Below are 19,177 nucleotides of genomic sequence, written 5' to 3' on the forward strand. Positions count from 1 at the left end.
TTAACCCGTTATTTCCCCTTCTTCAGCACCGAGTAACCACCCAACACCTCTGACCAACACCCTCCTTGCACCCTGTCGAACTCTTTCAGCTTCGTCCATCCCTCCTCCCACACCTACACCCAAATTCTCAAATAGTTCCCTTGTTCCATGTCCCGTCCCGTGACTTCTTATACTCGCCGTATCACTCCCTGTTTCCGATCTCACCTCGTCCTCTATACCAGGACCAGACACCATACGTGGTGTTGATATATTACCCTGAGGAGGTACCGGAGATCTACTCCTGGATGTGGATCTAGATAAATGGAAAGGTAATTGACCCAATACCGGCGATTGATTACCTAAATTAGGTGAATAACTCCTAAATTTACCTCCTATATCTAATGCAAGTTTAGCTGCTTTAGCAGCTGTACGAGATCCCAATACTCTCTCTTCGATTCCTTCACCTCGTACATCTATACCAGAATCATCATGACCTTTAGCATGTCGATGATGAGTAGATTCGGTGGATATACCCGTTTGTCGTCTTCTCTTCATAGCTTTATCCAATTTTATCCTACCATCTTCCAATACCCTATAGCTTCCTAGTATCTCCGGTATACTAGATGGAGGACATAATTCCAAAGCGTATGATATTAACTGAATTTTGGAAGGTATATCAGAATAATCCGTGGTGGTCGATAAGAGATATGATAATTTCCAAAGATCATCTTTCAATTTCAATTGATTGTCTCTGGGTGTTAAGATAGTCTCATCAGATCGAGGTGCAAGTCGGGTCGTTGGACTTGTACTTGATATCGAGCTTTTATTTCTTTCGTGTCCTTTTTGATTCTTGTTCATTCTCCTAACAGCCGCTATGGCATCCTCTATACATTCCTTGGTTTTCGAATAATCATCATTCCCATAAGCCGCTTTACCAATCATCACTTTGATCAACCCCTGATCCACTTCATCCGTTGATCCAAGTTTACTTGATAGGTCTAATATCAATTCAGGATACTTGTACGAATCTTTCGAACTATCCAATACTTCTTGTATGAGAGTTAGCGGATTGGTAGTATGTCTAATTTCAAGTGGAGTGAGTGACAGAGATGGGAAAGTTGATAATCGCGAAGTAGCTTCGATGAATGATTTTTCAGAGAGAATCTTGGAAGTTTGTGGAGATACAGACAAGCTGGATCAACCATCGTATCAGGAGATAGTAGTATTGTAGTATCGTAATCACATCGACTCACCAATCATAAGCTAATTTCATTTCTCCAGTATGTAAATTCCCATTCTCAGCTTTTAGATAAAACTCTTTAGAGGTTTCCAATACGACTATTTCGATCATCTGATCATCGATCGAGTGAGACTGTTGAAGTCGTTTGATGACTTTACGAGCTACATCGAAATCTGAATATAACGTAGGGTAGAGTCTCATCAGCTACCTGTCTGTCCGTTATATAAATCATGAGAGCGCAGCCTCGTCTCGTGCTCTTCAAGAAATCTTGACGCCATAAACCACTCCGACTCACTTCCTGAGCTCAGTACTCCACCCATATATACCCTCGCCCTCTCTCTTCTACTTAACACCCCCAAAGCTCCTTTCAAAGACCCCCCAGGACTAATTTCGTCGTCATCTCCACCAGCAAGTCTAGTCATATCATCCCATAGTTTCCTCCAACTATCCTCGTTCAAATTCCCATACTGCTGTTTCCTAACTAGCTTCTCAGCCAACTCCAACTGATCTTTATGATTCTTACTAGATTGTAACAGGAACTTCAATCCAGTATAAACACCCCATTTCGACAGTATCTCACCACTTTCCAAATGCACATCCAGTATATCCAAAGTCCTACTGAGACTCGAGAAAGGCAAAGGGTGGAAAAACAGATATAAATCTTTCGAACTTGGTAATTCACCGGGAGACTGCGTGACAGTAGTGGGCGTAAGGAACATTGCAATTGATTCTAGTGTCGTTATCGTTAATTCTTGATCTTCTAACGGATCCGTACCCTCTAATTCCCATACGGGTAAACATTCAAATATCCCAGACATCACTTCCCATACACCTCTATTTTTCTCTTCAGTCGAATATAACAGCGAAAGCGCGATCCGAGCAGTATCTAGATCATTCTTGATTATTCTTTCAGGAGAGGGTAAAGTAGCTTTTGAATATTCGAATATGGGTAAAGCCAATTCCAGATTTGGTAAATCCAATATACAATCATATAACAGTCTCTCTACCAATCCTGAATCGGGTTTACCAGTTCTTTCTAATCTCGATTCCAATACGTATAGATAAGGTAAGATGAGTTTACGTATATCCCCTACGATTGATTCTGGACTAGAATTCGATAAGTATCCTTGAATGATTTGATTTGGGCTTGACTTTCTCCAATTGGCTAAAGTCCATTGAGAATGCTGAGAAGCGGAAAGGTTGGAATCGTATACTAATCTAGAAAGTAGAGAAAGATCTTCACCTATTTCGTCTAAACCGTTCACACCTAATGATGCACCGTGTTGGACATAGGCTAGTTGGTTGTCTAAGACACCTAGAGAATCAAGAGAGATGATATGGTTGATGTACCATTGAGTTAATTCTGAGCTCGATAAGGGTTCGAGGCGTGATGGTATACTTGGTGAGACCAGGGTAAGAGATAGAGGGAGGTATAATTTTGATAGTGTCGAAACTAACGTCGGGGTAGTGGTAGATGTAGGCGATAACCATTTCTCCTGTTCATCCTCGCCTAAGGATGGTAGTAACCCTTGGGTTTCCAGTTCTGTCGGACTAACCCATCCTGGAATAGCTTCTATAATTGCGAATCTAAAAGGATACACTTGGTCGTAGTGTCTTTGACAGACCGTCTTGAGTGCAGACAGGGAAGCCGTAGAGGCAAGTTCTAGCGCTGATAGTGGGATCGGTTGAGTCAAGAATGAAGGCAGAGTTATGGATATGGTATCAAGTGTAGGTTCATGCGGATTGAACAATTCGACAACCATCAATTTTGACGTTTTAGGAATGTCTGGGGTATTGGATGTGTGTTCCATCTCCCATGGATCATCCAACAACGCTGAAGGTGTCTGAGGCGGAATGACTTCCTTTTCCTCCGTCTCCCCCCACGGGTCATCCAATTCCATCTCATCTTTTTCATCGTCATCATTTTCTACCTTCTGGTCTTGTTTCTGCTGTATCTGAGGCTTAGGAGCGATGATATCCCATGTATCTAACCTTCTGTTGATCTCTTCCAGATTCGTCCATCCTTCGACGATCTCCCTTCTGCCGTTTCCTTGCTCTAAGATCTTGCGTATGTTATCTTCATTCACTAAATCTTCACCTAACTCCTGCTGCAGTCTGTCATATTCCGATGAACCCCTTTCCTGTCCTAGCTGGACGATAAACCGTAACAGCGAGCTATCATCATTTTTACCTGAAGAAATCAGCTGAGAAGAGAGAGTGAGAGCCTCATGGTCTGATAAAGGCTTGAATGTACTCTCGATAATTGATGGAGTCAATTCGCTAGGAGGTAGTGCTAAGAGTTCGGAAGGCGTGAGTGGGATAGACGTGGGAAGAGGATCGAGGAGGTCGGTACTTGTCGTCGGTGGTAAATCTTCCTCCGCTGTAGCCATCTTGAAGTATCCTTGCGGGGAATGTAGTTTGTATGATTGTGAAGTGATTGTTAAATGATGATTGACAGCTCAATATTCATGCCATGCATCATGTCATTCATCTGGATCTTCATCCGACGAATGAAAACATCCAACGTCATCGTTTTCTTGTCTTTGTTTGACACACCCATTTAATGCCCCCGAAGAATGTTGTTTCAGATTTTAAGCTTGTTTTAGCTTCGTCTCTGAAAGAATCGGTTTTCCGAGACATCTGTCTGATGTGATGCACTCCTCAATGATATCGTCCGACAAGGGGGAGCATAGATGCGAAAACAAGCTCATATACATCACGATCACTGCAAGAATACATTAATCGTATGGTCGAACCTGGTTCATATACTGTATTTTCGATCTCCATCAGGATGTCTACGTATGTTAAAGATGTGTTTGGGATGAAGCCATATCCAAAGCGGTGTTCTCTTACTACCGTGTGAGATGAAGAAGCATGACATGCCTATTACCCCACGACCCGATGACGCCTTTACAACGACTTTTCACAGTTGAGAACAAGAGACAACCATCAAAAGGCGTGTTTTCCACGCCACTTGTTACGCCAACGTGAGCTTAAAGCGAAATTAACATGTATCTGGACGTTCCTGATATGTATTCATAACATATGATGTTAGTAGTCCAAACCAAGTTTATGCAATTGATGTCGATCGTGTACGACGATCATCGGTTGAGTCTGACGCTGGCACTTAGCGTCAGATAAACAAATCTGTTAGCTCATAGTCTGAGAAAGAAAAGCAAACGCGTCGCAACGACCAACCGTACAAACAACAAACGCGTAAAACTTGAAACCTTGAGTGAGAATCGAGGGGTATTGATTACTATATCTGGCAATTACAGCCCGAGATTTGTTTACGGGAAACAAGGCTACGAGTCCATCTCCGGTTGAATGGTTATCCTAACATCCTAAAGAGAAAAAAATATAACGGTCAAAGCGTAGAGTGTAGCAAAGAGATCGTGATCAGCAATAACAACAACAACATAAATATATCATAATCAGCTATCACGTATATAACATCATATCGACTGCAATCCCAGTCTCTGCTGTCAAGATCGATATACAACGCCAGCTCACTCATGCGGTGAATGACTGCGATCCGACACGAAACAACGAGGTAGGACAAAGACAAGAGACAACAAGCCAAAAGGCACGCACTGATCACCTCGACCCATACAACCATATACACCATACATTCAAACACCCATAGTCAATCGCGTTTCATCTCAACTACCACAACATCCCTGATTGAGCACATACCACTCACACCCCAACCCAACGCTCTGTTCTGTATATTCAACACGACAAACTCACTCGTCACTCAACATCCACACTCGACTGCCATCCATCATCGTCACCGCTATAAGGATCAAACAAGATTGGATATTGGATTGTTTGTTTGTTGGAAGTGAGGACTCAGTGGCGATTTCAATTTGGACGAAGGGTATATAAGGGGGAGAGACTTACAGTCAAGGGCGTAGAATAACAGGTCTTAGTAGCAAGGGATCCAAAGTGGTAGTAGTAGTCGTGACATCCAACCTGAGAAGCTGTGTTTGAGTGAGTAACACCTCTTTCTCTCCCGTTTCTTCTATACTCATCCCTTTTCTCATTCTTCGTCCTTTCCTACTTTGTCAGTGATATACCTACCAACATCACAATTGATCCAGCTCAGTTTACGTTCCTTTCACATCACCATCTTGATTATCTCCTAATCCTACAGTGTGGGGTGTCTCTTCCACACATTCTACTCCTAACCTGTCCCATCACATTCACTTACTTTACAGTAGAACCAACTTCGATCATTCCTTAGAATCCCTTTTATTGTTACTTTACACCTCGCATGGACCTTGCTTCTTCAAATAGTTGTTTAGTTCTCTTGTTTCAAGCGGGTCATGTGCAATTAATCGACAAGAGCACGAGCAACGAACGTCCCAAGCTGACCTATATCTTTTCGAACTTGTTTATTTCATATCTTCTATATCATTTCATTCGTCATCTTCACCCTTTTCATCTTCAAGAACAGCGGATAGACTCTTCTTGATACCCATACAACCTCTTTTAATCACTTCATGACTTCTGTCTTATCGTATCCAATGGCCGACCCGTTTGCGGCCAATCCTCAATACGCCTCCCCATCGGGATATCAGCATCCTCTTCCGCACCAACAAGCACGACCTCAACAACCCTATCGAGCGTCGACTGGACCAGGTCAAGTCATGGCTTCCACAGATGAGTTTGGATCGTACAGTCCTGGACATGCACCTTTACCTGGTCCATCACAGTCGACTTCAGCGGCTGCTGCAGCAAGAAATAGACAATCGATGCCTATGCCCCTACCAGTTCCTGAACCTATCGCATCTACCTCTCACGCCTACGCTTCTTCCCACTCCCATACCGCCCAATCTCAAGGTCAACAGCAATCAAGAGCAGCCAATCGTCGATCACATAACCCCACTACCACTTTGGGAAATGCTTCACCACCTAAAGCTGAATACCTGACGGACGAATATGTCCTTCACCCATCGGTGTACGCGTATAAGCAGGCTCACCCTCGTCGGCCTATGATCGGCTTCGGTCCCTATGTCTTGCTGCAAACCTTAGGAGAAGGTGAATTCGGTAAAGTCAAACTAGGCGTGCATACAGATTACGGTGTAGAAGTAGCTATCAAGTTGATCAGACGAGGTAGTTTGGATGATGAGGTTAGGGCAAGTAAAGTTGAACGTGAGATCGACGTGTTGAAGGTGAATTGACTGTCCACTATACATGTGAGACGGTAATCAGCTGACATATACTTTAGACCCTCAAACATCCCAATATTGTCCGTATGTTCGATGTGATAGATACTGAGAAGTATATTGGTATCGTCCTGGAATATGCTGGTGGTGAGTTGATATAAAACCTAACCACTCAAGAAGGTCTGTGCTGATTATTGTCTTTCTTCAGGTGGTGAACTATTCGAGCACATCCTTGCTAATAGGTATCTCAAGGAGAAGGATGCTCAGAAGCTATTCGCTCAGCTCATCTCTGGTGTCGATTATTTGCATCGAAAACACATCGTTCACCGTGATCTCAAGCTTGAAAATCTCCTCCTAGACAAACATCGTAATATCATTATCACCGATTTCGGTTTCGCCAATCGTTTCGATCACGCTCAAGATGATCTGATGGCGACAAGTTGTGGTAGTCCATGCTACGCTGCTCCTGAACTAGTCGTCTCGGAAGGTCTTTACGTTGGCTCTGCCGTCGATATCTGGTCTTGTGGTGTCATCCTCTACGCTATGCTTTCGGGCTATCTACCTTATGACGATGATCCTCAAAATCCTGACGGAGACAACATCAACCTCCTCTACAAGTATATCATGAACACCAAGCTCAACTTCCCTGATCATATGTCCCCTCTCGCTAAATCCCTACTTCAGATCATGCTCGTACCTCTACCCGAACATCGATGTACCATCTCGCAAATTATGGAACACCCCTGGCTCGCGGCCTATCGAGACATGTTCGTGCGATCGGTCGAAGAACACGAATATGTCTTCCAAGAGGCTATGTACAGGAAGAGTCAACAAGCGAAGAGAGAATTGTCAGAAAGAAAGAGGATACAAGCTGAGGCTAAAGAAGCCAAAGCTATGATGCAAAGGAGTCAAAGTAGCGTGCCAGGTTCGTCCGTTACTGCAAGTATGCTTGACTACCAACGGCGTCGAGAGCAACGGCATCACTCTGCGTTGCCTACCACTTCAACCATGCCGGAATACCTCAGCAATGCTGGTCATCGAACACCTCCTCTTGGACCACGGCACGTCTCTCCCGCTCCTCTACCTGCACCAACTCATACTCAGCTACTCCCTGAAGCTTCTATGGTCGTCTCCCCCGCAAGTATGCCCACACCCACTATACCTTCGCTATCTACGCCATCACCATCCGGATCTCCCCCAAGAGCCGTCGAGGCCAACCCTGCTGTCCACACGCCTACGGAATCTGTGGCGGTCGAATCGGTCATGGCGGTGGAGAATGAATCACTCGCTACTCCTCTTGTCACTCCTCCCATTGAGACAGATACTAAATCTAGACCACCCATGTCATCCAACAAGAACCGACATACCATACAGGTCGAATATGACGGTGAAGCCTCGTACGAGAGAATGCAAGAAGCGATGCAAGCCAAACAGAAGGGCAAGGAAGTTGAAGAAGCTGAAATCAAATCGGAACATCTCGCTCCTGTCATGGTGAATGTCAGGCATGGTGGTACAAGTGATGTCGAGATGGAATCTGGCTCATCTGACAATGAACACGCCCGATGTGAAACTTCGGAATCGGTCCAAGAGGAAACTCCCGAAGTTACTCCCGTACTCACTCCATCAGTTACCGCTTCACCCATACCAGAAGTCAAAGAAGAGGTCGTCCAAGTACCTACAGTACCTAGTACACCTTCTCGAAAGACGATCACCGCTGCTGGCCCACCGTCACCTTCTACCCCTCGGGCTTCTACTGCCGCCAAACCAGAAACTATCATCGCCACACCTCGAGCTGCACCACCTACTCCTAAAGCATCTTTGGTAGCTGAAAGGAAACGACATGATTCCATGCCACCTGCTCTGTCCACTTCTTCTGTTCCCCCTCCTAGAAATCCTGATCTCAAACCTTCTGGTCTACCCAAGCCACCCAAGAGGGAGAGATACAGAAAAGGTATGTCACTCGATAAATTCGGTTTGGCCAAACTCCTCGGTCAAGCTTCGCACACCAACGATGAGAATCGGAATGCACCACCAAGCGCGAGTGCTTCTGCTGTCGCTGTCCAGTCTGGCCATTCAAAGAGAGCTTCCATATCCCTCTCGAGACCTGGTACAGCCGATCCTGAGAAGAAGTCGAGGAGGAAGACCCTACAACTTATGGTCAACAGGTGAGCTTTTTTCCAGTATAATGATTATTTCGGCAGCTGATATAGTTTCACAGGTCGAATTCCCGAGACGATCGAGCACCTCAAACCCCTATCACTCCCGCTACTCCGCTAACTGCTCGAGACATGAACCCACAAGCACCCGTCTCCAAGCAAACCTCTCCACCCGTTGTCATCGAACGAGATGGTATACAACCCTCCACGTCTCCTCGTCCTGATCAGTCTTCCCCTTCGATCGTCACTGTCGATGCCTTCGCAGCTCAACAAGCGTCTTCACCTCCTCACAAGACTGCTTCCAGCAAAGCTGCCAAGAAGGTTATGGATTGGTTCAGACGTAAATCGCTCGCTAAAGATACTCTAGTCCATCTGAAATCGGCTGGGGTAAAATCGGATTCCCAATCATCTTTTGTTAGAGTGTCACCTGCTCGACCTCGAGTCGCTGAAAGAATGAATGGATCAACTGCCAACCTAGCAATGTCATCTGTTAGTAGTATCGGGCACACCCAGGAAGGACCAGTGGTTACAGTTTCGGAAGAACCAAACGAGGATGAAGCACAACCTGAATCTGCTACTTTGCCCAAATCAGTCACTGCTACCGAACCCGCTAGGATTCCGTTGGGTGAAGCAGTAAACAAAACCAACGTACAATCCACTTCGGATCTATTATCTCCTACTCGAGCTAGAGTACCGACACCCGAACGATCTAAATCTCACAGAGTGTCACCTTCACAATCTCAGTCAGGTCACGGTACTTCCTCACTTAGTAAACCTGTTCTTGCAACTAGACCACGAGCAGGTTCTGAAGATGTCAAGATGAGAGTACATACTGGTCTAGTTGACCAATCTGCTCTATCGTCCAAACCTCCCAAGGAAGTTATGGCTGAAGTATTGAAAGTGCTCCAAGAGATGGGTATGGATATCAAGCGAGAAAATGAGTTCAGATTACGATGTACGAGAGTACGAAGGAGAAAGGCTGGTGCGACGACTGCTCTGGGGAGTGTTATGAGTGTTGGATCGGGTATGAGTCCGTTCACTCTGATGGGTACCGCTAGCACAAGCAAGGTGAGTGTTCAAATCATTCTTGAGGCATCGATACAGAATGATAGCTCAGCTGATCAATTTGGTATTTGTGTATCACAGACTGACTCTCGTGGTCTTCCATTACCCATGTCTCCATCATCTGGCGGTCTGTCAAGTGGTCTAAAAGGAATGTTATTACGTAGAGGATCGTCTTACTCCTCACAACCGCATTTACCTCGAAGCGATTCAGAAATCTTCAGTTCCCCCTCGATTGGAAATACACCTGTCTTGCCTTCCTCTGATAAATTACCATCCCACGAACCGTTATATGGTGAACATTCGGTAGACTCAGGAGACGAAGTGAAATTTGTTGTTGAATTATGCCGAATCAAGAATTTGCCTGGATTGTATTTGTTAAATATCAAGAGGTTGAGAGGAAGCGTCTGGTCGTTCAAGTTTATTTATCAAACTGTCCTAGAGTGAGTGGTTTTCCCATTTCTTTTGGTCTACATACATTGGTCTCTGATTGTTAAGGAGATGGGCTGATGTTTTTTTCTTGTCATTTGATATTAGACGAACTTCAACTCTCACTCATTAGAAATCATCCCAATCCAATTATCTCGCAAAGATATATTCAGACTTTTCATAGCGTAAGTGTTCATTCATCGAAGAATTTCATCATATGAGATGTGGACTGATTCGTTCGTCGTCTGTCATAGTCCGATACGCACATTTCTTAGCTTAATCACAATCTATGCCCAACCCAATCCATTTTCCAACAATTTGTCTGTTCAATATTATCACATCATTCCTGACTTCCAACTCAATTTCAAATCATAATTCACATGTTGATACTATACTCGCATACATATTATAAATCCAATTTTACAATTTTTATATCCTATCATACAGTTCAGTACAATCAATATATGGACTCTTTTTCTTTCCTTTCTAATTTAAAACACGGATTCGGCTTTTTTCCTCTTTTCTATTTTTTCTTCTAAGAATTACATTAGTTGTTTATATACATCTCGCAATTCCCATCCACAGTAGATTAGTAGTACTGTACGACTATATATTATACTATACCTCTTTCATTTACAGATTAGTTTTAGTCATTAGTCGATATGATAGATATATCGATTTTATTCTTCATTATTTAGTTACAGTAGTTGGTAAGGAGGTTATAGTAATTTGAATTTTATGTATCATCTCTCTTATTGTTCTTGCAGTTCAACATCGAGCCCATGCCTTATTTCTTTCTTGATACAGGCCATACTCTATGTTAGAGCACCATTCATCCTCAAAAAGAGGACAGGAATGTGTCGCGAAAGGCGTCCAAAGCAAAGTCACTTGATATGGGAGGGTAAACTGTCAGTGGGACATTATTACTGGAATGACATCGGGAAAGCGCTCGCTCATCCACCACATTCCAACGGAGTCTGTTTCATCACTCGAGTGATATGCCGTCTACTATATCGACATCGTTAGCAGATACGTCGCATAATACTCTAAATACAGTCTTGTCGCCGACCAAGTCATCCATACATATCCTCGCGATGGAACCCTATCATGACTTCCTTGCGCTTCTGGGGTGTTCCTTCCACCTCGCTTTGGCTGGCGACGTTTCGCCAAAGTCTTAGAAGCTTAGGAAATGGAGGTGAAAAGAATAAAGGAAACATCCCATTGCACTTTATGGCGCATGGCGGCGTAGAGTGCCCCAAACTTTCTATACCATACAATGATACTCTTATATTACCAGCAATACCTGCTTGTGGCATAATTACATCGCTCGATCGTACATGCTTGAGCACCTGAGCTCTACAGGCATCCGTGGTCATATTTCACCACTCAGACACTCTTGATCCTGCTGATCATATTCGGTCCAGTCCCAGGAGGCCAATTTATCGTGCAGATCTAGGGGTAAACTGATGAAAGGGTTGTGGATTTCCTTTCATTGATTAATCAGGGGTACAATATTGCAATTGACCAGATTGGATTGGATTGAACTGGATTGATCGTACAAATGTGTAGTATCGTCCTCAGCTTACAGAATCAGCATATATATATATGTTCACATCCATATTGTCCCTCGAATCTTTGCTTTGCCGTACACTGCGTTGATTTCGCTTTACTATAGTAATATACACTACTCTGTTAGTCGTCAGTTTCGTGTAAATTTTCTTCTTCTTTCACTGTTGACCAGTATCATCTTTTGATACACAAGACCATACCCATACAATGTTGTTCAAGTCCCTAATTTCACTAACCTCCCTTCTCCTGCTTACATCTGCCACGCTTACCCCTTGGTTTGAGAAGAGGGACGAATCTATTGTCAAGATCATGACCACTTCCTATACACGTATCTCCCACGTGAATGATCTTCAAAACGTAGCTCTGAACGGTTTAGAATCGGTATTTGACTTTACGCGAGCTTCTCCACCTGGTTCGCAGGAAAGTGAAATGAGCGATAAACAAGAGTTTTATTGGGACGTTTTTGAGAATGGATCTAACTTTGGGAAACAACTGTATCATCTAAAGGTATGTCCGTAGGGTGAATCAGTTTCACCAATCTCCTTGATTGTACCTCTTCAAAAATATATCTTCACGTTGCCTTCCTATTGTCCTCGTTGAAAAAAGTACCTTCTGATGCTCACGCCTTGATGTTTGTAGTGCTACGTAGAAGTAAATAAGAATTTTCGAGGTACAGCTAAATACGATCTCAACCTTGGTCTACCTCATGTCACACTTATCAGTGGCACAATGGATGCTCAAACGGATATTGGGATTATCTGTCCAAAAGCAGATGCACAATGTTCGCTCCCTGAGGGAGATAAGGGGTGTGATGATATACCTGGATGGGACGGTAAAGGTGAGTCAGCTTCCTTGCGGATTAGACATCATACACATGTATATAGGTTAAGTCCATGACTGATTTCGATGTTATATGTGTTGTAAATCCTGTTGATCGGCTCAGGCTACTAGAAGATTGGTCTTTGTTATCGTCTCGTAAGAGAAGCCTTACAACATCTTTCTTGGATTCCCTATGTATTAGGTCTATCTATTATGCGTAGCTGAGTTTGGATATCGCACGGAAAACAAATATCACCACGTCCCAAGAAATCTGACTGGAAAATGAGTTGCCGAGATATCATGCCTCGCTACACTCCGACTCCACCCCAGGGCTGTCTTCATCATCACCTCTGATTCTTTTTTGAGGAACCTCTGACTCGTCAATCTTTTTTACAGAGACTCTATAACTGCTGTTTGACCAGGTTTCAGAGGGGTAGATCTGAGTGGTTGCAGGTCTGATTATACCCTGGGTCTCTCGGGTATAAAGAACTTCCAGGTGCCGCTCCTTGGCTGTAAATATGGCATTCTCGTGACTTTCACAGTCCCCAACATTCATGTACCAAGGCATCTTGAGGTGGGTTTTCATTCGACTGTTAAAATCTGGATCATCAACGGTCACTTCGAGGATCGTGCCAGCCGGACCAGAACGTTTTCTTCCCGATGCTACCCCAGATAGATGCTGCTGGTCCTCTGTGGTCGCAGTATAATTTTTTCCGAGGATTTCTTTCGTCTCTCCAGGCATGATCGTGTAGTGGGTTTTGAGTTCCCTACCTCCCCCCGGTTCTTCGTGAGCTGTTGCCTCTACGCCCAGATTATCAGTCAGGATCGATACGTCGCCAAAGGTGATTTGTCGTCTTCCGCTCATTCGATAGGATCTAGTGGCAAATCCATCTTGGGGATCAATCGTCATGTTGAATCTGGTATCTGAGCTCTTATAAGTATCGTCAAATTGGGGTGTAGGTGCACTGGCGATGTAGTTCATGAGCATTGGGCTTTCCTATGGTATGAGATATCTGCTAGTAACTCACTGCGTCTTCACTCCCTTCAGGTCGAGCTGCAACGACTACCGCTTCATAACGAGGAGAGGCGAATGTCTGACCAGTGAACACCCGTGAAATTGAGTAAGTGCTATTCTCTGAAATGAATTGAAGTTTGCCTCCTTCACGCTCGTTAGAGGGCGTCCATCTGTCACCGCAAATATTCAATACACTTCCTTCCGTCAGATCAAAAGATCGTTCTTCATTGTCACCCTTGATATACTTGACCCTGTAAAGTCTGGCAGATGACATGGCTCCTGTGAAAATCGTTGGTAAAGTTAAAAGTTATGATGAGAGGGGACAGGTCGAGAAGGCAATCAAGCAGAATCTCTCGGGTTACTTATAGTTATCGTGCATATGATATACACTACACCTGTATATGATAATCTTTGCCCAGCGAAAGAATCTTCAACAGAAAGGATGGCCTCGTGACGAGGATGAGTGGAGAGACTTTTTATAGCTTACATTTCGCTAGTGACGTCAATCGTGAACCTCGCAAAGTCATGAGGTCGCTTTCCGTAGACTCATCATGTCATCCAATCACCTTCCATTCATCAATTCATTCCATTTCATTCTTTTTCATGAGCTTGGAACCCTCTAAGACCTTTAGACGCTCCACACAGACAAAGGTTCGCGGGAAATGTTGTCATAGTCATCACCAAGATCTTCAAATCTTCAAAGATCCTTCAAGGTCTCTCATCTCCCCAACCTTCCGTCAAAAGAGGAAAAGCTTTTTTTTTTTTTTTTTTCATTTTATTGGAAGTACATTATGGGCTTCTATACTTCCGATGACCTTTGTACCTCGCAGAGCTATCTGTTCTCACTTTTTAGTGACGACGGAAGTCCCGAGCGAACTATGCTTATAAAACCCCACTTGTGAATACTGTGAACAGTGGATACCTCATCACCCACACATAAACTCATCTCATGCACACTTCATTTCATATTGCGAACTATCGATAATACACTTCAAAACATCTTATGTTATATCAATCGATATCAACAATGAGTTCCCCAACTGCCTCTGTTAGATCCTTTGATGATTTCTCTCGGGTAGGCACACCCTCACCCACCATCGAAGCATCATCAGTCGCCGCCCCTCCAGCTCCGTCGTCCACTATAGGTGATGTCGATCACCTTAGCCTCAATGATGAGACTGAGGAGACTGGCCTTGAAACCGGTATGGGGAAGTCGAATGCATTACCCAAACATGCTCGACCTATCTTACTAACCACCGGGTACCTAAGTAAAGGATACACTGAAACGTCCGAAGGGTTCAAAGCAGAACTTGCCATTGCCAACAAGACCTTTTCCCCAACTCCCAGTGACACCGATAATTCGATTGATACCAAAACCAGGATTTACATGGAAGTTTTTGAGCAGGTACTGACGAGTAACGTAACTCGTCATATCAAACTCAATCCAAGAGTCTCAGGCGAGATTCAACTTAGGGATTGCCCCAGAATTACAGATATGTCGGAAGCTCAATACTTGAAATTGGTATCCGAAGAAGCTCAACAATTACACTCTGCGATCTTCCCACCTGATCCCAAGGGAAATGTAGACAGCACATTTGATGTTGAAACTCTCTTTGATTCACGAACCTAAAACTAATCCTGATGAGATGGAATTTAAACCTTACGATAAGGTCAAATACAAGGAGGAAAAAGGAGGAAATCGATAGACTATCTGGTAGTTCCCTCTCTATTACTTTTTAGTACGATCTGTACTTGTAATTTAGTACAGTACGAGTGGATTCCGAATACAGTAAAGCGATTAGTACATAACATTCTCTGTTGAGTATAAATACATTCATCCTAGGTAGAGTGTAATCCTTCCGAAGTGAATGAACAATTTGATGCATGGAATTGCATGACGAGTGTCAGCAGCTCATAAACCTCTATTCCATAGTACCGTCATGTGAACAGAGTATCCAGTTCAAATAGCAGGTCCTTCTGACCCCACCCTACAGCTACCGCATGAACGATCAACCAGCATCTAGCCAATATTTGATCTACACTATCACCGATTTCTGTCTTTTCTCCCGGAACCTCAGTTCGATCTTGACCGTTGGCTTCAACTGTACGTTGTTGGTTATTGAGCCCATCACCCAACACCCATCCTTCGTTGATATGTTTCCCCACTACACCAATGATATACCTATGACCAGCGACTTTCATCGAAGCTCTAGCTAAATCTCTCAATGTTGATATTTCCTCCGAAGACAGCTGAGTGTCCGTGATAAGCAGTAAGCTAAAAATCCAGTTGAAGTAATTTGAAGATAGGTGGTTCGTATTTTGAGGATGACGCGATGAGGGAGAAGGCGTTGAGATGCCTGGTTGAGTAGGTAGTAACTCGGGGGCACCTGGGAGGGGTGGTGGAGATTGTTCGATGGATTCTGATAACCAGTGAGCGAAATGGGATAGGATCAGGAGGGCTTGGGACTGGATAATATGAGGTGATCAGTCATATTGGTCAGATATATGACAATAATATTGTTATGACTTGCCAAGGAGACGAGAGATGGGAGTTGACCACTTACTGAATTCAATTTCCTCAATACACCTAACAGAGGTTCCCTCGGCGCTCCCACAACCTTTTCATTCCCTCTACTCGTTTTGCCTATTACCACATCCTCTACAACCTCTTCTTCCGCCGCTGCTTCCTCATCGACATCCATCTCTTCTCCCATAGCCGCATTCATCATTTCTTCTTCCGTCAATGCCGGTTTTGCTTTCTGTTTTCCTTTGCCCTTTCCCTTCTTAGGGTTCGACTGATATCCGTTGATGTACCCATACCAATCTGAGCGACGAGATGCAGGCGGTATAGGTGGATAGTCCAAAGGATAGGGAGATGTAGATGAGGACGATGATGATAATTGAGATTGGATATGCTATTCTCACCCCTTCAGATCAGCTGAGAATTCTATCGGGAAAAACAGATGACATACCTTTCTATAACCTTGGTAATGGATCGGAAACAATTCCTGCCAACTCTCTTTGGGTAATGCGGGATGTCTTGAGCTTGAACCGGTTTTCTTGGAGGTGGATAGAGAGGAAGGTAAAGTAGGACCAATCAAATCGGATTTATAAGGGTTGATTACAGTCTTGACAAATGGTAGATTTTTATTATCCCGATTTGCCATCGCCAGATATTGAGATCCATCTATTGGTTCACCACTGAAATCTTCCGGCAGTACTCCAACTGGTAGACATTGTGATCTTGGGTTGTCGATCATCCCCTCATCTTCCATATCTTCAACTTCCACTTGTTCTTGATCAACCACAACATTGTCAAAATCCACTTTCGATGGACCATCGTGTTGAGCTTGAGAATAGGAAGTGGAACCTTCCGATTCCATCTCTTCGAGTGCCCTCTTCCTCCTTGCTTGAGCTTGCCCTGGTCTCGGCATCGTATATGGTGTTGTCAATGTTGTCTAGGTACATATATGCACAGTGACAGTCAAAGCGATGAAGTTGAAGTGAGTGTGACCATCCTAACGAGGAGCGACGGGATCAAATGTTTCTGTTGTATAAGCTGTGATCGATCTAGGCACGGACCCCTCTCTTCTTCTGAGTCAATACCGTTCATAATGGAAAAAAAGTCTGTAATCTCAAATCCCTACATCATCCGGTGCAGTCATCGATATCTATTCTTCTTCTTCTTGGTCATCATCATCACCAAGCAAAATGTCATCTTTCGGCAACAACTATCGTGTACACACCTACGGTGAATCCCACTGCAAATCAGTCGGTTGTATTGTCGACGGTGTACCTCCTGTAAGTGGCCGTCTGAGTGGCTTTCCAGTCGGTCTGTGCTAATCCATTCAACTTGCATGATGTAGGGACTTAGATTGACAGAAGAGGACATCCAAGTACAGCTTTCTAGAAGAAGGCCAGGTCAGAGTGATATCACCACTGCCGTGAGATATTGTCCCCTCGTAAACCTCCCGTGATGGGAGACAAGCTCACTGCCTGAAATTCCTGTTTAGCGATCTGAATTCGACACCGTCCACTTACAATCCGGTACAGAACATGGTGTAACCCTAGGAACACCTATTGGTCTCTTGGTTCAGAACAAAGATCAACGACCACATGATTATGCCGAGACCGACCTGTACCCTCGACCTTCTCATGCGGATTACACCTACTTGGCCAAATACGGTCTGAAAGCTTCTTCGGGTGGTGGTAGAGCGTCAGCGAGGGAGACTATCGGTCGAGTAGCTGCGGGTGCTATCGCCGAGAAGTACCTCAAAGAAGCATTTGGTGTGGAGATCGTAGCTTTCGTTGCTTCCGTAGGCAAAGTCGCTCTGCCCTTCGCTGAAGAAGAAGATGAAGTGTTAGGTAAAGAATATATGGATTTCGTCAAGTCGGTTAGAAGGGAAGAGGTGGATAAGGAGATCACTAGGTGTCCTCACAAGGCGACCAGTCAGAAGATGGAGGAGGTGAGTGCATAATGCAGATTATTGTTCTTTGACATTCTTTCTTTCGTTTGGAAATTATTGTCGTTTCTCTATCTTATACGAACAAGATTATTCGCTGTATACAAACTTCCTCGTTCATCCCATCCGTATACTTCTATATTATCTACTGTGAAAAATCACAATACCTGTACTAACACTGATATTGCTTCAGACCATCCGAGCCGCCAAAGCCAAAGATGATTCCCTCGGAGGATCAATAACCTGTGTAATCCGAAACACACCCGCCGGTCTAGGAGAACCAGCATTCGACAAGCTAGAAGCCGTCTTGGCACACGCAATGTTGTCCATTCCATCTACCAAATCGTTCGAGATCGGATCAGGTCTCAGAGGAACCACTTTCCCAGGATCGATACATAATGATCCGTTCATTGAAGGTGTGGATGAACGAACGGGAGAAAAGACATTGAGGACCTCTACGAATTGGTCGGGAGGTATTCAAGGTGGGATTTCGAATGGTGAAGATATCTACTTCAGGTGGGTTGATTTCTTCCTTTCTTACGATGTTCATTCAAATGAATGAAAACATGTCCCACAAACGTCATTTCTTATCCTTCTCACATTCTGTCTTCACACCCATAAGTGCATTTTGTTAATGTCTTCGCTGATGATATCTCATCTCTTCATGCAGAGTTGGCTTCAAACCCCCTGCCACCATCGCTCAAGAACAACCCACAGCACGATACGATGGATCAGCTGGTGTCTTAGCTGCCAAAGGTAGACATGACCCTTGTGTGGTTCCTAGAGCCGTTCCTATCGTTGAAACTATGGCTGCCATCGTCATCATGGAGTGAGTCATATCTGTCGTCCCATCCCCTCTCTCAGCATCCAAGACCTGCGCCATACCGCCTATGGCAGTAGCACATGACTGACTTGATGGTACGTCAATGTAGTATGGTCCTCCAACAAGATGCCAGGAAATCGGCTGCCTCCCTCCTTCCTGCCCTCACTCATCTACCACCTACCATGGTCCTTCCCGGTAAATCAACGGTTCAAGCCGTCGTGAATGGTAAAGATGTGGGTGAAGTGCAAAATCAGAAAGTTGGTGAGGAATAGAACAGATAGGCTCCTTTAGATGATGCTATCTTTGTAGAATGAGGATAAATAGATTGCATTTGGCTATATCGCTCGACATGCACCTTTTTCTACTCCCAATTGTGCATTCATCAAAATGATACTGTCTGATGGTATCCATGGTCACTACATGGATAAAACAGGTATGAACGAAAACCTGA

General features: G+C 44.2%; 8 protein-coding genes across 8 annotated transcripts; 4 read left to right on the forward strand and 4 right to left on the reverse strand.

Moving 5' to 3' along the window:
• V865_006757 (uncharacterized protein) lies at positions 1 to 3,609 on the reverse strand (the record flags this gene model as incomplete). The annotated part of the gene is made up of 3 exons (XM_066230514.1): positions 1 to 1,171; positions 1,233 to 1,392; positions 1,515 to 3,609. The coding sequence occupies 3 exons, from the start codon at positions 3,607 to 3,609 to the stop codon at positions 1 to 3; spliced, it is 3,426 nt and encodes a 1,141-aa protein (XP_066086611.1).
• Positions 3,610 to 5,748: 2,139 nt separating this feature from the next.
• On the forward strand, positions 5,749 to 10,170 carry V865_006758 (uncharacterized protein; the record flags this gene model as incomplete). The annotated part of the gene is made up of 6 exons (XM_066230515.1): positions 5,749 to 6,396; positions 6,453 to 6,537; positions 6,599 to 8,555; positions 8,609 to 9,614; positions 9,693 to 10,051; positions 10,146 to 10,170. 6 exons carry the CDS (start codon positions 5,749 to 5,751, stop codon positions 10,168 to 10,170), a joined length of 4,080 nt encoding a protein of 1,359 aa, XP_066086612.1.
• A 1,643-nt stretch (positions 10,171 to 11,813) lies between these two features.
• Positions 11,814 to 12,503, forward strand: V865_006759 (uncharacterized protein; the record flags this gene model as incomplete). Its single annotated transcript, XM_066230516.1, has 2 exons — positions 11,814 to 12,113; positions 12,246 to 12,503. The coding sequence occupies 2 exons, from the start codon at positions 11,814 to 11,816 to the stop codon at positions 12,501 to 12,503; spliced, it is 558 nt and encodes a 185-aa protein (XP_066086613.1).
• A 220-nt stretch (positions 12,504 to 12,723) lies between these two features.
• Positions 12,724 to 13,413, reverse strand: V865_006760 (uncharacterized protein; the record flags this gene model as incomplete). The annotated part of the gene is made up of 1 exon (XM_066230517.1): positions 12,724 to 13,413. One exon carries the CDS (start codon positions 13,411 to 13,413, stop codon positions 12,724 to 12,726), a length of 690 nt encoding a protein of 229 aa, XP_066086614.1.
• Positions 13,414 to 13,441: 28 nt separating this feature from the next.
• V865_006761 (uncharacterized protein) lies at positions 13,442 to 13,714 on the reverse strand (the record flags this gene model as incomplete). The annotated part of the gene is made up of 1 exon (XM_066230518.1): positions 13,442 to 13,714. One exon carries the CDS (start codon positions 13,712 to 13,714, stop codon positions 13,442 to 13,444), a length of 273 nt encoding a protein of 90 aa, XP_066086615.1.
• Positions 13,715 to 14,467: 753 nt separating this feature from the next.
• Positions 14,468 to 15,070, forward strand: V865_006762 (uncharacterized protein; the record flags this gene model as incomplete). The annotated part of the gene is made up of 1 exon (XM_066230519.1): positions 14,468 to 15,070. The coding sequence occupies one exon, from the start codon at positions 14,468 to 14,470 to the stop codon at positions 15,068 to 15,070; it is 603 nt and encodes a 200-aa protein (XP_066086616.1).
• A 308-nt stretch (positions 15,071 to 15,378) lies between these two features.
• On the reverse strand, positions 15,379 to 16,874 carry V865_006763 (uncharacterized protein; the record flags this gene model as incomplete). Its single annotated transcript, XM_066230520.1, has 3 exons — positions 15,379 to 15,906; positions 16,005 to 16,355; positions 16,413 to 16,874. 3 exons carry the CDS (start codon positions 16,872 to 16,874, stop codon positions 15,379 to 15,381), a joined length of 1,341 nt encoding a protein of 446 aa, XP_066086617.1.
• A 277-nt stretch (positions 16,875 to 17,151) lies between these two features.
• On the forward strand, positions 17,152 to 18,998 carry V865_006764 (chorismate synthase; the record flags this gene model as incomplete). Its single annotated transcript, XM_066230521.1, has 6 exons — positions 17,152 to 17,241; positions 17,307 to 17,384; positions 17,454 to 17,906; positions 18,097 to 18,419; positions 18,574 to 18,732; positions 18,836 to 18,998. The coding sequence occupies 6 exons, from the start codon at positions 17,152 to 17,154 to the stop codon at positions 18,996 to 18,998; spliced, it is 1,266 nt and encodes a 421-aa protein (XP_066086618.1).
• Between the last annotated feature and the right edge of the window lie 179 nt (positions 18,999 to 19,177).

This window comes from Kwoniella europaea, chromosome 2 (assembly GCF_036810445.1).
Source record: "Kwoniella europaea PYCC6329 chromosome 2, complete sequence".
NCBI classification, from domain to species: Eukaryota; Fungi; Basidiomycota; class Tremellomycetes; order Tremellales; family Cryptococcaceae; genus Kwoniella; species Kwoniella europaea.